The 13,065-nt window shown below is 42.4% G+C and overlaps 1 protein-coding gene across 1 annotated transcript in view; it reads right to left on the reverse strand.

Moving 5' to 3' along the window:
• Window positions 1-7,544: 7,544 nt before the first annotated feature.
• LOC145432173 (teneurin-2-like) overlaps window positions 7,545-13,065 on the reverse strand; it is an 80,860-nt gene continuing 75,339 nt past the window's right edge. The window contains exons 3-6 of the mRNA XM_080308787.1: window positions 10,182-10,226; window positions 10,028-10,066; window positions 8,510-8,803; window positions 7,545-7,564 (exon numbers count right to left, since the gene is read on the reverse strand). Coding sequence (XP_080164913.1) covers window positions 7,545-7,564; window positions 8,510-8,803; window positions 10,028-10,066; window positions 10,182-10,226 — 398 coding nt within the window. The remainder of the gene's footprint in view (window positions 7,565-8,509; window positions 8,804-10,027; window positions 10,067-10,181; window positions 10,227-13,065) is intronic.

The raw sequence follows: 13,065 nt of genomic DNA on the forward strand, positions 1-13,065 counted from the left end.
AAACAAAACTGAAAGTGCTCAAGACAATCAGAGAAACGAAAACAAAAACAAAGCGAATTTCAGTCTTCTAACCTCCGATCATCTGCCTTTTTTAATACTCATTCTTGTTCTCAGCCTGATACTTCCAGCCTTCATTAGGAGGCAAAGCGCTGACCATTAAACTACAAAAGTCGTTTCAGCACCACGCGGAGGAAAATATGATCACTCATAATTGACTAGAGAATTCTCAGCTTGCTCTCAGCGCTGCTTCTCACCGTTACACTCCTTTCCCCCCTCTTTCTCTAGGCAGGTTCTGACGATGGCATGAGAGCCCATTACGGCTCACTAAATTCCCTATTAGGATGGCAGCACAGTCGTCAGCAAGTTACAAGTCCAACACAAACGATATTTTACAATGTGTGTAACTTCTTTTTAAAAACTGATAATAATATTGTTACTATGAGTGGACCCTCACTGCCTGCTTACACCAGCAAGTTGGCACAATAACGCATATTTGACTGCCCTCTTTGTCAGCTGTATAGGAAAATCCCTCCCTCATCATCCTCTTTCCATTTATTCATCGTTTAGGTTTTCCTCTTCTTCTCTGCCTTTCTATCACTCCCGGTTCCCTTCCCTTAATGTGAGTTAGCATCCATCTACTGAAATCGATATCCCGGGGCTTTTATTAAACACTGCTCTTATGCATCTGTGTGTGTGTCTGTGGTGTGGACCTGCCTGCCCGTCTTTGTGCATGTGTATTATCAGCTCCAGGTCTAGCAATACCATACAGTCAGAAATGCTCGACAAGGACAGGGAAAATTTTTTATTCATCGCTTAATTTTGTGCGAGTGTGTGAGCATGTATGAGCACCATGTTGAATAGACCAATCATTATTGATCCTGACTGCGGGGCATATTTCAAACCCTTGGCTTAACCAGAGGACATACGCATGCAGATGGATGCTGCATGCGCGTGTGTGTGTCTATTACCACTTTTCTCATTCCGGCATGCACGGCGCTTAGTACATGGACAAAAAGTCCTTGAACCGCTGGGTGAAGTATGGAGGTGTACGCACACATACACATAGCATGCGCACGCTCTCAGTGGTGTGTATTTCTGAAAGCGAACTGTCAGTGCTGCTCTCACACACCATTCATCACAAGCTACTAATTCTGTTAGACCATTGTCGAGCCTTTCGCACCCCACGTTGCTCTCTGAAAACTCAATCAGAGGCTAATGCCCCCAACCCTCCCAACACACAAACACGCGTGCTCTCACTCTCAGTTTCTTACTCGCACACACTCACAGAGACCCTGAGGGGACAGCAGTGGTCTTGGGGGACCCCACCAGCCCAACTCTATAAGTGTTGCTCGAATTTGATAGACAGGCGAGGCACGAACTGAGTTACTCGTGTTGAGAGTGGCTGCAGTGTAAATCTAACTGCTAACACCTGAAAGCAAGAAAAAGGTCTTACAGTCACTCTGTGGCATATAATTATAATCTGCGTTGCATAGTATAAAGCACTTTTTATTCAAAACGAAAATGATCATAATTAAACATTATCTTAATATCCTTGATTACAAGACAATCACTTGAGCGCCGTGACTGTCTAAGGTAAAAAATTTTTAGAATCTCTGTCAGCCGATTTGAATGCAGTTTGATTTACGGTTCACATTGTGGGGGAATATTAAAAAAAAGAGGACAGCGCTGGTGCAGGCACTCTGCCACCTGTGCTAGTAGATTTGATTAGTTAATCAGAGGAATCACTTTGCCCAACTCTGCTTTTATAAAGCATAATTACAGCTCCAGCTACCAAGGAAATGAAAAAAAGAAAAGAACAAAAGGGGAAAAAAAAGTTCTCAACTGCAGATGTTTTTAGAGACATTTGGAAAGTTTTGTTTCTGGTCTTTTCAAAAAAGAGAATTAACACTTTAGCATAATAAAAGCATCACAGCAAAGCTCCTTAATAAAAACAGAGTGAAGAAAGGCTCTGCGAGGAGGGGAATTAAGGCATTTGAGCAAGCCCAGATCGGGGGCAGGGTTAGTCAGAAAAGGCCAGACTAAATTTAGCGCCACCTTTTCATTCTCTAATTATGAGATTAATACATCCTGTCACATACGTCACAATACAACCTCATGATTTATTATCCAGTCAACCAGATGGAGAGATTGAGCCAGAGAAGGAAGGAGGAGGAGAGGGAGTTTGTCTGAAAACAGCTAATCAGCATGCATGTGTGATTTGGGCCGGTCCTCAACTGAGCGGCTAGTCTGTGTATATAAAGTTGGCAGGCGGGGTAAAGGCAAGATTTATTAATGGGAAACAATGCTGAAGTTGAATTTGATTCTGTATGTTTTCTTTAAATGGCTGCTGTATAATGAGAGGAAAACACAGAGGCATATGGACCACACACACAAACACACACAGAAGTATATGAGGAGCGCTGGACTATGGATTGTGGCCATAAAGTCTGGCCTGGGCTTCAGGTTTAAATCAATGTCAGAGCCTGATCTTATTTCATTTAATGCATGTTTTAATCATTCTCCCTTCTGATCAATGCAGTTTGGATGTGACCATCAGGCACTGCTGTGGGAATTTACAAGCACTCCTGTTCTCCTGCCTGTGTTTCCAGACGGACGTTTTACGAGGCAGTGCACAGTGTGACAGTAAATCTCTTCCTCCACTTTGCCAAAATGAAATCTCCAAATGCTGCTCACTATGCCCATATTTGTTTGTCTCCCGCTAAAGAAACTTGCATTGGCTCTGCCAAGTCAACGTTCTAGTCTCTTTATTTTAATAGTGTCTGGAAGGGGCAATAAACGGGAAGTGTCTTTATTCAATAGTCGACAATAAAACTGGATGTAGGGAAACTTTGAAATCCCTGAGTTGCGTTTATGAAACTAATTTAACGGGCTTTGCATACTTCTCTGTAAAAGGAATTTACCAGTGAATGAAAACAAGCGAAAAACAAACCAGAAAATGAAAAATCCTCTCTTATGAACTGAGAGTTAGATTCAGGAAGCTGGTGTGACAGATACCAGAGCTCTGCAGGGGAAATGAATACACTCAAACTGCTCCTTAAGCGGTAACTTATTCACTTAATGGTCAATTCATCCTCATCAGTGGATGAAGCTCACAGAACAACATGTAAAATGTCAGTAGGAGGAGCTCGTAGCTATTTTGTATTGTTCATTTCCCATTTTTTGGATATACATAGATACTTAAAGGGAAATATATTTAGATTTCTTTAACCTACAGTTTCTGCAGACCCTTGACACCCATCCCCATATCAGCTCTGTCTATTTGTGTTAATCTCATCGATGCCTTTTGTGATTAGAGATGGACCGATCCGATATTACGTATCGGTATCGGTCCGATACTGACCTAAATTACTGGATCGGATATCGGAGAAAAATTAAAAATGTAATCCGATCCATTAAATATCACGAAAGCACCTCACAAAACTTGCAACACGCTGTAACTCACCTCAGGTTAGCACGTCGGAGCAGTATGCATCACGTGATAGAGCGGCTGTGGCATGCAGGACCTGTCAGTGGTCTGGATAGCATGTGGAGCTTCGCTAGCAACCCCGCATTTCATCTCCGACAAAGTTATCCCGAGAGAAGTAAAGCAAGTGTGTAAGTCCATCTCTGAATGTTTGTAAAGCATTCCTGCGTTAAGCTTAACAAGCGATATATGGAGCGACTGCCTCTTCTTGCTGCTACTTCAATCATGAAACTGCTTAACGATCAGCTGATCGGCTTTTCTGTCGCGAGTCCGTGTCTCTAGTTTGCTTTTGGCCCACTTTGCACCAGAAAGAGGAAACCAGCGGCTGAACAACAGCAGCACGTTTAAGCTTGATAAGCTGTTGTTAGAATTTATTTAATATTACTTTCTACTCCAGGATCTTTTTCTACGTAGCTGACGGCTGGTAACTGTGCAGGGGCGGATCTAGCAAAGTTTAGCCAGGGGGGCCGATAGGGCATTAACAGGGAAAAGGGGGCACAAAGACATACTTTTCTTTCTTATTCTCATTTAAAATGTCTAGCTTTTAATAAATAATTATCTGACAGCCAAAGTTTTAATTTGATGCAAAATGAATCCCGTCCATTACTGTATATAGTGACTATTAAGTCTAATATATACCCTAGTAAGCTATAGTACTTTTTCCTTTGGGAAGGTACCATCTGTGCAGTCTGCAATTTTGTTGAAGAAAGATGTTGAATCTATTTAATATTTCTTGAAAAATAATTGATTTCTGTGCATTTTTTTTCCACACTGCATCAAATTAAGGTTGATTACGTTGATTAAGCATCATGAGGTGGCGCGTGAGGGGTGGTTCCCTATTTTTTATTTATTTATTTTTGTTGTTGCTGGGAGTTGGAACCCTATTAGTCAGGTTGCTTAATATTTATGCTAAGTACTCTTTAAAATACCAGAATAGGGAGGATGGTGTAGGTTTAAGTTTATTAGATTGATCAGTATTGCTGTACTATGAAATATTTTTTTTTTGCATACAGGTATAACAGAATAGCTTTAGTGTAGTTGTTGTTTTAAACTTGAGTATGAACTTATACAAAATGCAGCAAGATATTTAAAAAACAGTTTTGTTGATTAAAAAACACCATATCGGATTCATATCGGTATCGGCAGATATCCAAATTTATGATATCGGTATCGGTATCGGACATAAAAAAGTGGTATCGTGCCATCTCTATTTGTGATGACAGCTACTATGTTCTTGCTGCTTTTGCTTTCCATGTATGGGTGTGGAATGGTGACAGGGCCTGTAAAACAGTCACACCAGCAGATATGCATTAACAAGCCACCTTATTAAGTGCACCTTGTCTAACCCTCCTTTTCCCTCAGAACTGCATTAATTCTTTGTCACATAAATTACTATTTATTTGAATACACTATTCTACATATTATATATTCACTATTATACAAACTATTAAACTCGAACTTGAGGGTTATTCAGCTGGAAGCAGTCATCAAAAGATAGCTACGCTGTGGTGATACAGAGGTGGACATGGTCAGCAGTACTCATGCAGGTTCCAGCAAGTAATTGATGCTCAGTTGGTACTAAGAAGCCCAACGTGTGCCAATAAAATGTCCCTCACACCATTAGACCACCTGCAGCCTGAACCATCAATACAGGGCAGGGTGGATCCATCCTGACAGTACTGTCTGAATGTTGCAGCAGAACAGGCAACTTCTAATGTCCAGTTTTGGTAAGCATTTTCAAAATATCAGTGTCCTGTTCTTAGTTGACAGAAGAGGAACCTCGTGTCATGTTCTCTGCTGCTCAAGATTACTGTGGCCTTCTTTTCAGCTCAAAGCAATCAGCTCAAAGTCACTTGTGACGAAGGCACCCGCGACACACAGCTTTACAGGCAGTTGAATGTTTATTTATAATGTCTCCAGTGACTCCAGTTAGGCAGTTTTGCAGCCGCCTCTCTCTAGTGCAGTACACACAGCTCCGCTGTCAGGTCCCAGCATCCTATTCAAACAGGGAACGCACAATTATACAATGGAAATCAGCTGTGTTGGTAAGCCTTCCTCTAACACCACACCTGCTGCTCTGCTCCACCCCCCACCCCTCCATTCTGATGCCTGATTTGAACTTCAGCAGTTGATGTTGACCAGGTCCACATGCCTAAATGCAATGAGCTGCTGCCATGTGATTGGCTGATAAGATATTTGTGTTAATGAGCAGTTGATCAGGTGTACCTAACAAAGTGGCTGGTGAGTGTAAACTAAAGTATATTTCCCAACGTGAGACACTGACAGCCATTTTAAAAGCACAGATGGGGTAAATCTTTTTTCGAATGCAGTTTTTATCCCAAATCATAAATATAGTTCACTTTGCAAACACTTCAGATCACACATAGTGACACTTGTTGTGCACTTTGTTTACCTATGCAGTGGCTGTAAATGTAAAAAAACGGGAAAAAAAACTGTATTCAAGATTCTCTAATGTAACATCTCCTTAGGTGTATGTACAGTTTGAAGTGCTGATTGTGTTGAGACTAACAAAGGCACCAGGCATCGTGTTTGCTATAAAAAAGATAACACTTTTTAATTTGTTATTGACTCAGCTTTTGTTTTGATTGTTTTCCAGGCTTTTCACCTCCTCCAGGAACAAAGATACAAAAATAGTACATGTAGTTAGGCACTCAGATATACGGGTGTCCAACTACACAGTTAGGGAAACGTGTGTATTTTGTTTGTTCGCTGTTATAACGACATAGAATGGAAAAACAAAGATCACAGATGTGAAGTAAAAGAAATCTGTAAATATATACTTCACTGACTCTTCAGTCAGTTGCCCTGCTGACAACAAAAAATAAAAAATGAATAAAAAAATAAAACACACAAACACAAATTGTAATAACCTGGAGGTTTGTAATATCTGTCACGGTTTCTGTGGGTTTTCTATTTTGGTAGTGAAATCTGCAATAGGGCACACGCAGACATTCATCCACATGTACCCTGAAGGGGAACCTTAGACCCTCAAACTGAAACCTGTCAGTCACACTGCCAAGCTATACTGACAGGAGCGTAACGAGAGCTGGTGAGAGGCGCCGTGCGAGCGAACAGAAAGACACAAGAGGAAGCTTGAAAGCTGGAGAAGAAAGATGGGAGAGGAGTGAGATGAAGAGGAGGAGGAGGAGGAGGAGAAGCAAGTGGAGGTGAGACTTCTGAAGATTGTTAGAGACACGGCGAGATGAGAGCGGTGCAGCATGCTGCTTGGTGTTTTGGCACGTCACCGTCTTTTTGATTTGTTAGCATGTGTTTATGATGTTGTTTCTCTGTCTGCTTCTGTCAATCTCTATTATTAGACCCTCAGATCCTCCTCCTGCTGTTTTGACACTCCCGCTGCTCCTGTTTCACACTTCCACTCACACGGTTCAGACTTATACACTCTCACGCCGATAGACAAGCGATATAGGACACATGTCAAACTCAGAAACATATATGCACGTGTGCAAAATCGACACAAGATCAACACGCGCTCGATGTATGCTGTATCTGGTGTTTTGTTTGGAAGCAGAAGCAGGAGCAGAGGGTGAGATTTCCTCACTCAGAGAGACTAAATAACTAATGGATTGACTTGATCAGACACACATACACTCGTCTTTTTATCAGGCTGCTGCGTTGCCTCTGATCTCTTCATGCTGGCAGAGACACCAGTGCAGACGCCTGATCTAAATCTACAGTCTGTGAAACCACGAGACGGGCCTAAAGGTGTGAGATGGTGGTTTCCCTAATGCTTCTATAGAAGGCAAACTTTTGAAGTGGAATTAAATTAAAATTACTTTGATTTGAGACGTGTACTGCATAATCAAAAGTATGAATGTCTGACCCCCCCAGGAGCGTATGAATAGACTTGAATACTACTTTTTTGACAACGTTTATGTTGCGACACTGACAAGCGACATGTTTTGATCGCCTGAACAATCGACACTCGGTGACATCATACTGCAGGCAAGTGATTATCACAATACAGAGGTGGATTAAGAAGCTAATTCTGCAAGGTCCTGAAAAACAGGCGACAGAGTGCTCAATGCTGTTCCTCTGGCCCTGAAACAGAGAGAGTGAGAGCGGCGTCTGCAGCTGATATCTGTGGCTGCAAGATTAGCTTGGTAATTAACCACAAAGCAATTATCGGGTGGTTGGAAGAGAAGCGCATCTCAGGGAAGGTGTTTCTTGACGTGTTTAATAGGTGTTGAGTAGTTTGATCAGTCGACAGAAGTTGTTTCGGATTCTGAGGCTCACAGTCCAACAGAGGTTGATCCACAGCTGATATGTGCGGCTGCCGAGAATTCAATTAATTAGACTGTTGCTCTTCCTTCCATCCACTTTTCATTAACCTCCATTGACACCTCGGTGAGGCCCGTGCGCGGGTTTACGACTGCGTCAGGATTAACAAGGAAATGGGAAGTTGGCAATAAACAAAGTTGCCGGAGGAATGAGATTTCCCCTGGGAGAAACGCACTCTCGCAGTCACGGGGCGATTTAGAGAAAAGATGCAATTGGAGAAGCGAGATTAGCTCCTCTCACAAAAGCTAAAATGCAATCGGCGCTCCCCCCAAAAAAGCTCAGAAGTTGTTTTTTTTATCTTCTTGTTTTGAAGACTGACAGACCAGTGGTGAGATATCAGCAGATAAGTGGCTTAAAAGGGTGGAGTTAGAGGGTTTTGGCTAAGTGCTATTGATGAAAATAAAGAGGCCCTCTGGGGGGGTGTCCAACTACTGTTCTTCAGATCACAAACAGACTTAATCAATAAATCCAACTCTCTCGCAATTCAAGCAATGGCTGTCTGTCGGAGAGAGGTTTTCACAATATTGTGTAAGATTTATGCATACATTCCCTTTCATGATCCCATTTCATATAACATCAGCCCAGAGCATCAGCCTCACTATGTTCACACATTCTCATCGAATTCATACTCTTTTTTCTCAGATTATGGGCCTCAACTTTAATAAATGAAACACATCTCGATCTTCTGAGAGTCCTTTGTCCTACCTGACTCATCATCGGACTTGTTATCATTCTCAGAGTCAGTGAGGGTGAGGGCTGAGTTCTCGCGACTGGACACTCCTGAGCTTCGGCGGGACTTTACCCCTCCTCGTCCGGCCCACAGCTGGATGGCCCGCTCTGGAGACAGCGGCCCCTCGGGGTCTGAGTCGGCGTCAGAGCCAGCGCTAAGGGAGTAACCCCGCTGGAGTAGGCCGAGGTCGGGACAGTAGGGAACAGCGGCGGGGTGCGGAGGGGGAGACGGCTCGCACACTCCGAGCTCAGCCAGGGTGAAGTTGCCCCCTGCGAAGGAGAAAGATGGGTTTAAGGGGATTGCTGAGAATAATGTGCGTAAATGCAGCAAAACTGATCGCACTAGCACAAACGAATGCTCGCACAAGCAAATGCTCACGCACGTCTGGAAAACAAACCCACCATCACACGCAGAGAAGCACACTAATTATGAAACCACGGAGGCGGAGGAGGAAAATTGCGCTTTGTTGTGGCAGGCAGGAGGGGGAGAGATGACGCAGCATGAATCAGGCACAAAATAAAAACTAGCTGCTGGAAGAAATATGTACTGGCCTGCAAGCCTGTTAAGGCTGGCTGAGAAGGCCCGGCTGCCTTGCTTTACTGATCCACATTGGCATTCATGAGGTGTTGATGTGAGATCAAAGAGTTGCTCACTTGAGGCCTCTCAGACTTTAGTGGGGCTGCTTCGTTGCCTTCTGGGTTTGATCATCTCCCCACCTAGTTGCCATTGCACGCTGGACCCCAGGCTTGCCGAATGTACCGCAGTCTGCTGCAGCACCAGCCCCACCGCCTAACACTCTTCCCCTCAAGACAAACCGACTCGTCACGTCCAAAATAAATATATAAAATTATCCAAATTAAAGCACATCAAAGGCGATCAATAAACAGAGCTGCGGCCCAATTAAATCCAAGCTGAGGAAAAAGCAATTAAGGAAAAAGGCATGCTCAACCAATTTATTCTCTATACTAATTAAAAGAGTATTGTGGATGCAATCGCTCACCATCAGCTGTTGGGGTAAAGGGATCGGGGGAAAAACAGTTGTGATTCACTTCATTAGCAGTTTGTGAGGGAGGGTAAAGGAAGAGGCGAGCAGAGAGAGAGGTTGGCATTGTGGCGGCACACTATATGAATCAGCGCGCTGGGAATCGCACAGCTGTGTGACTGGGTTAACTGTGACTCATCAGGCGTACGGACGCAATCACAGAAAGAGGAATTAAACAGATGAGAATCGTCTGCTGGATCTTCACGGCTCCTCTTCACAGGCTCGGCGGAACTCGAGAGTTCTGCTGAAAGTAATGCGGAGGGAAACACAGCCAGGGAAGTGGTGAAAGGCTCTATACTTCTACTCAGGCAAACAGATGGACTAGGCTAGAGAGCAGAGGCAAGTATAAAGCTCCACAGGTGGATTCGGCTAATGCGCTACAGCTTGCCAAGCTTCCAACAAGCTACAGTGCAAAGGCACCCAAGCACCACAAGACATCAGCGAGTATTACCATTCCTCGTTTTCCTCGCTTCATTGTCTTTTCCTCCCACTTCTCATAAAAGGGAGACAAAAGGAACCTTCTTTACAATCCGTGAGCCAAGGGACTTTGACAATTTGTTGGCAATTTACACTACAGGATCTAACTAAAGTCGATGAACTCATACCTGAGATGAAGTATCGCAGGAGGACAGGAGAAAACTCCAGGAGGCCTGAGAGAGTAGAGCACATGGGTTCTTTAACATCAGTCAGCAAATTATCCAGAACTGTTCTGCTTGCTAGAAAAGCGTCTACTCCACAATCACAGTCAGGATGAGTTTTTATGCAGATTATCCCATCCGCCTAAAATGACAATAATTGGGCTACAAACACAGCTAGTCTACACAAACACTGCGTGGACACAGTTACACAACACTTAAGTGTATGCTTGAGTGCATTTGTATGCATTGTGTGCGTGCATGGACGTATCTAATGTTACATCCCACAGGACACCGCTCTGTACAATTAACATCTCATAACCAGTGATTACACATGTAAAATCCAATCTCTCCTTATCACCATCAGCTGGAGACACCGCCCGATGCACTATGTATTCAAAGAAAGATGGATTGGGGCGAGGGGTTGAAGCAGACGTGAAAATCTATCTCAGTTATTCCTCAAACAGAAAACCAATTGCATGTTTGTTATATGATATTATGACAGATGTGGGGCAAAATGTGGCACTGAATTCTAATCAAATCAGTCCCTGTCCGTCCATACGACACCGTCGCTGTCATGCCCGCCCTTATGCGCATTAATGTGTGTTTTAAGGCTTGTGCCATTTTGGCAGCAAACTTGGGCTGCTCACATCTGTGTCTGTTAATTGTCTGTGTGCTAACAAGTTTCAGGATCCAAAGAGCCAAAAGCTATCCCACCATGATTTTACTGATGTTCCAGAGAGCTTCTGTTTACTAAAGGCCCAAGTTTATCAGTCTTCAAGTGCGCCACGGTACCAATAATACTTGCAAATATATAGTACTTTGCGAAAGTCTGTATATTTTACTAGGAAATTTGAAAATTGAGACATATGCAAACATGCAGGGCTATACAGTATATAAAGTAAAACAGAATGCTTTAAAGTCAGTATTTGGTATGACCACCTGTCTTCAACACAGCCTTAACTCTCTTAGGCAAGCCTTTTTGTCACTTCTTTAAGTAGCCTTCATGAACAGTTTTCAAGGCTTCTCGAGGGACATTCGAAAGTCTGGCAGCCTGTTGTTGACATTTTTTGTAGATTCAACAAGAACTGGGAACAAATGATGTCCTTTGGCGTCTGCTAGCTAAGAGGATTTAAAGCTGGTTCTTTGCTAGCTTGTCTTTCACATGTAGACGCAACAGTTGTTCCTACCTTGAGTTACGTGCTTTTTTATGTTTTAATCATTCAAGCATAAAAAGGTCAGTGTTATGTCAGCGTTAAGTGACTTAACAGAAAAACCAATCCCCTGAAAATTGGTACAAGGACACTGAAAATGTGTGAAAAATCAGCAAATGTCCATAGAAAACCTATAATTTCTTTTAGAAAGGCTGGAGAACAATTAGTTTAGAGCACCTTTAAAAAAGTACAAGAAAGTCTGGCTCCTTGGAAGCAAAATTTAAAGAAAAAAGGGGTGGCTCAAGTTTTTTATTGTAATGCACTGAATAAAAATGAACTGAACTAGTTCTCTAGTCGCAAACTTTATCTCAGCATCTGTATCTTAGTCCTGGCTTCTAATATCTAATGATCAGAAAGACTAATCCGTGATTAAAAATCAGGTGTGCTACACAGAATATCCACAACCCTCATCTCCACTCCGTGATATTTTGCCACGAACTGGCTTGGGCATCATACTGAAAATCTACCGAAAAGTTATATTTATAGCTAGAAAGGCATTTTTAAAACACAGAAGTCATTCAGATATTTATCAAAATCAGCAGACAGATACTGATCATTAGCAATCCCATTTTTGACGTAAACAACCATGCAATACTCACTTCATTTTACACATGACTTCACCTCATCACCATGGAAACAGTGATTTGCAAAGCTGTTTATTCATTTTCCACCACCGATGTAGGTTTTTAAAAAATAACCATATAAGCATAATAGTATTGTGAAAATAGTCTCATATCGTCCATCCTTACTTCAGACAGAAAAAGAGACCTTGAACTTTGACCCTTTTCTTAACATGCATTCCCATTAAGGCCAACCACCTTCCCCCTGCTCTTTGTCTCTCTGCTGAGGTGCTTTCATTAAATCCACTTTATTGCCGTTTTGTTCACTGCTCTGTCTGTCTGCTCTACCTCCATCTTTTCCTCTTTTCATCTCTCTCCCTGCAAAGAGTGTTTACCATGGCCAAGGATTTCATCAGTCTTCACTACCGCATCTTATGATCCCCTTTTTCGTCATCAGCTTGCCTCACTCTCTGTTTCACTCCCTATTTTTTCCCTTATCAGCTTAAAAGGAAGCGCACCCCCCACCCCCATCTTCACACACAGTGTAGCACAGCGGCAGCCTGTGCAAATGAAACTGTGGATCATTTTTCATTGCTTTGACACAATGTTAATTCAATCACCAGCTTTCTCACTCAAACTTTAAGGAACTGTCTCTGGACTATATTGATATAAAAAAAAAAGTTAAATCAAAAGTATTTTCACTTCATTAGGATATTTAAAAAATAATAATATTATGATTTTTTTTTTAAAGAATCTTCAGGCAATAAAATTTAAGTCTTACAGCTCTGACAGAGCTAGCATATTTCAACAAGGCCTGAACTGGCTTCACTTGGCTAATTAGCATAAGCAACACCAGTGCATGGCTAATTAGCATACCATTACGTGCACACTTTTCTCTGCTACTATTTACAACCTATATTCACACAAACTATTTACAGCAACAGAAACGTTTATTTTAATCTTTTGAAAGGCGTTCTTAAGGGAAAATCTCACTCAGTGAAACTGCACATTTTAAAGCTCCGTTTGCATACCTGTTACTAGTAGTTTCCATGCTAGAGTTTCTCTGTCACATAATCCTCC

Source organism: Astatotilapia calliptera, chromosome 2, assembly GCF_964374335.1.
Source record: "Astatotilapia calliptera chromosome 2, fAstCal68.1, whole genome shotgun sequence".
Classification (NCBI taxonomy): Eukaryota; Metazoa; Chordata; class Actinopteri; order Cichliformes; family Cichlidae; genus Astatotilapia; species Astatotilapia calliptera.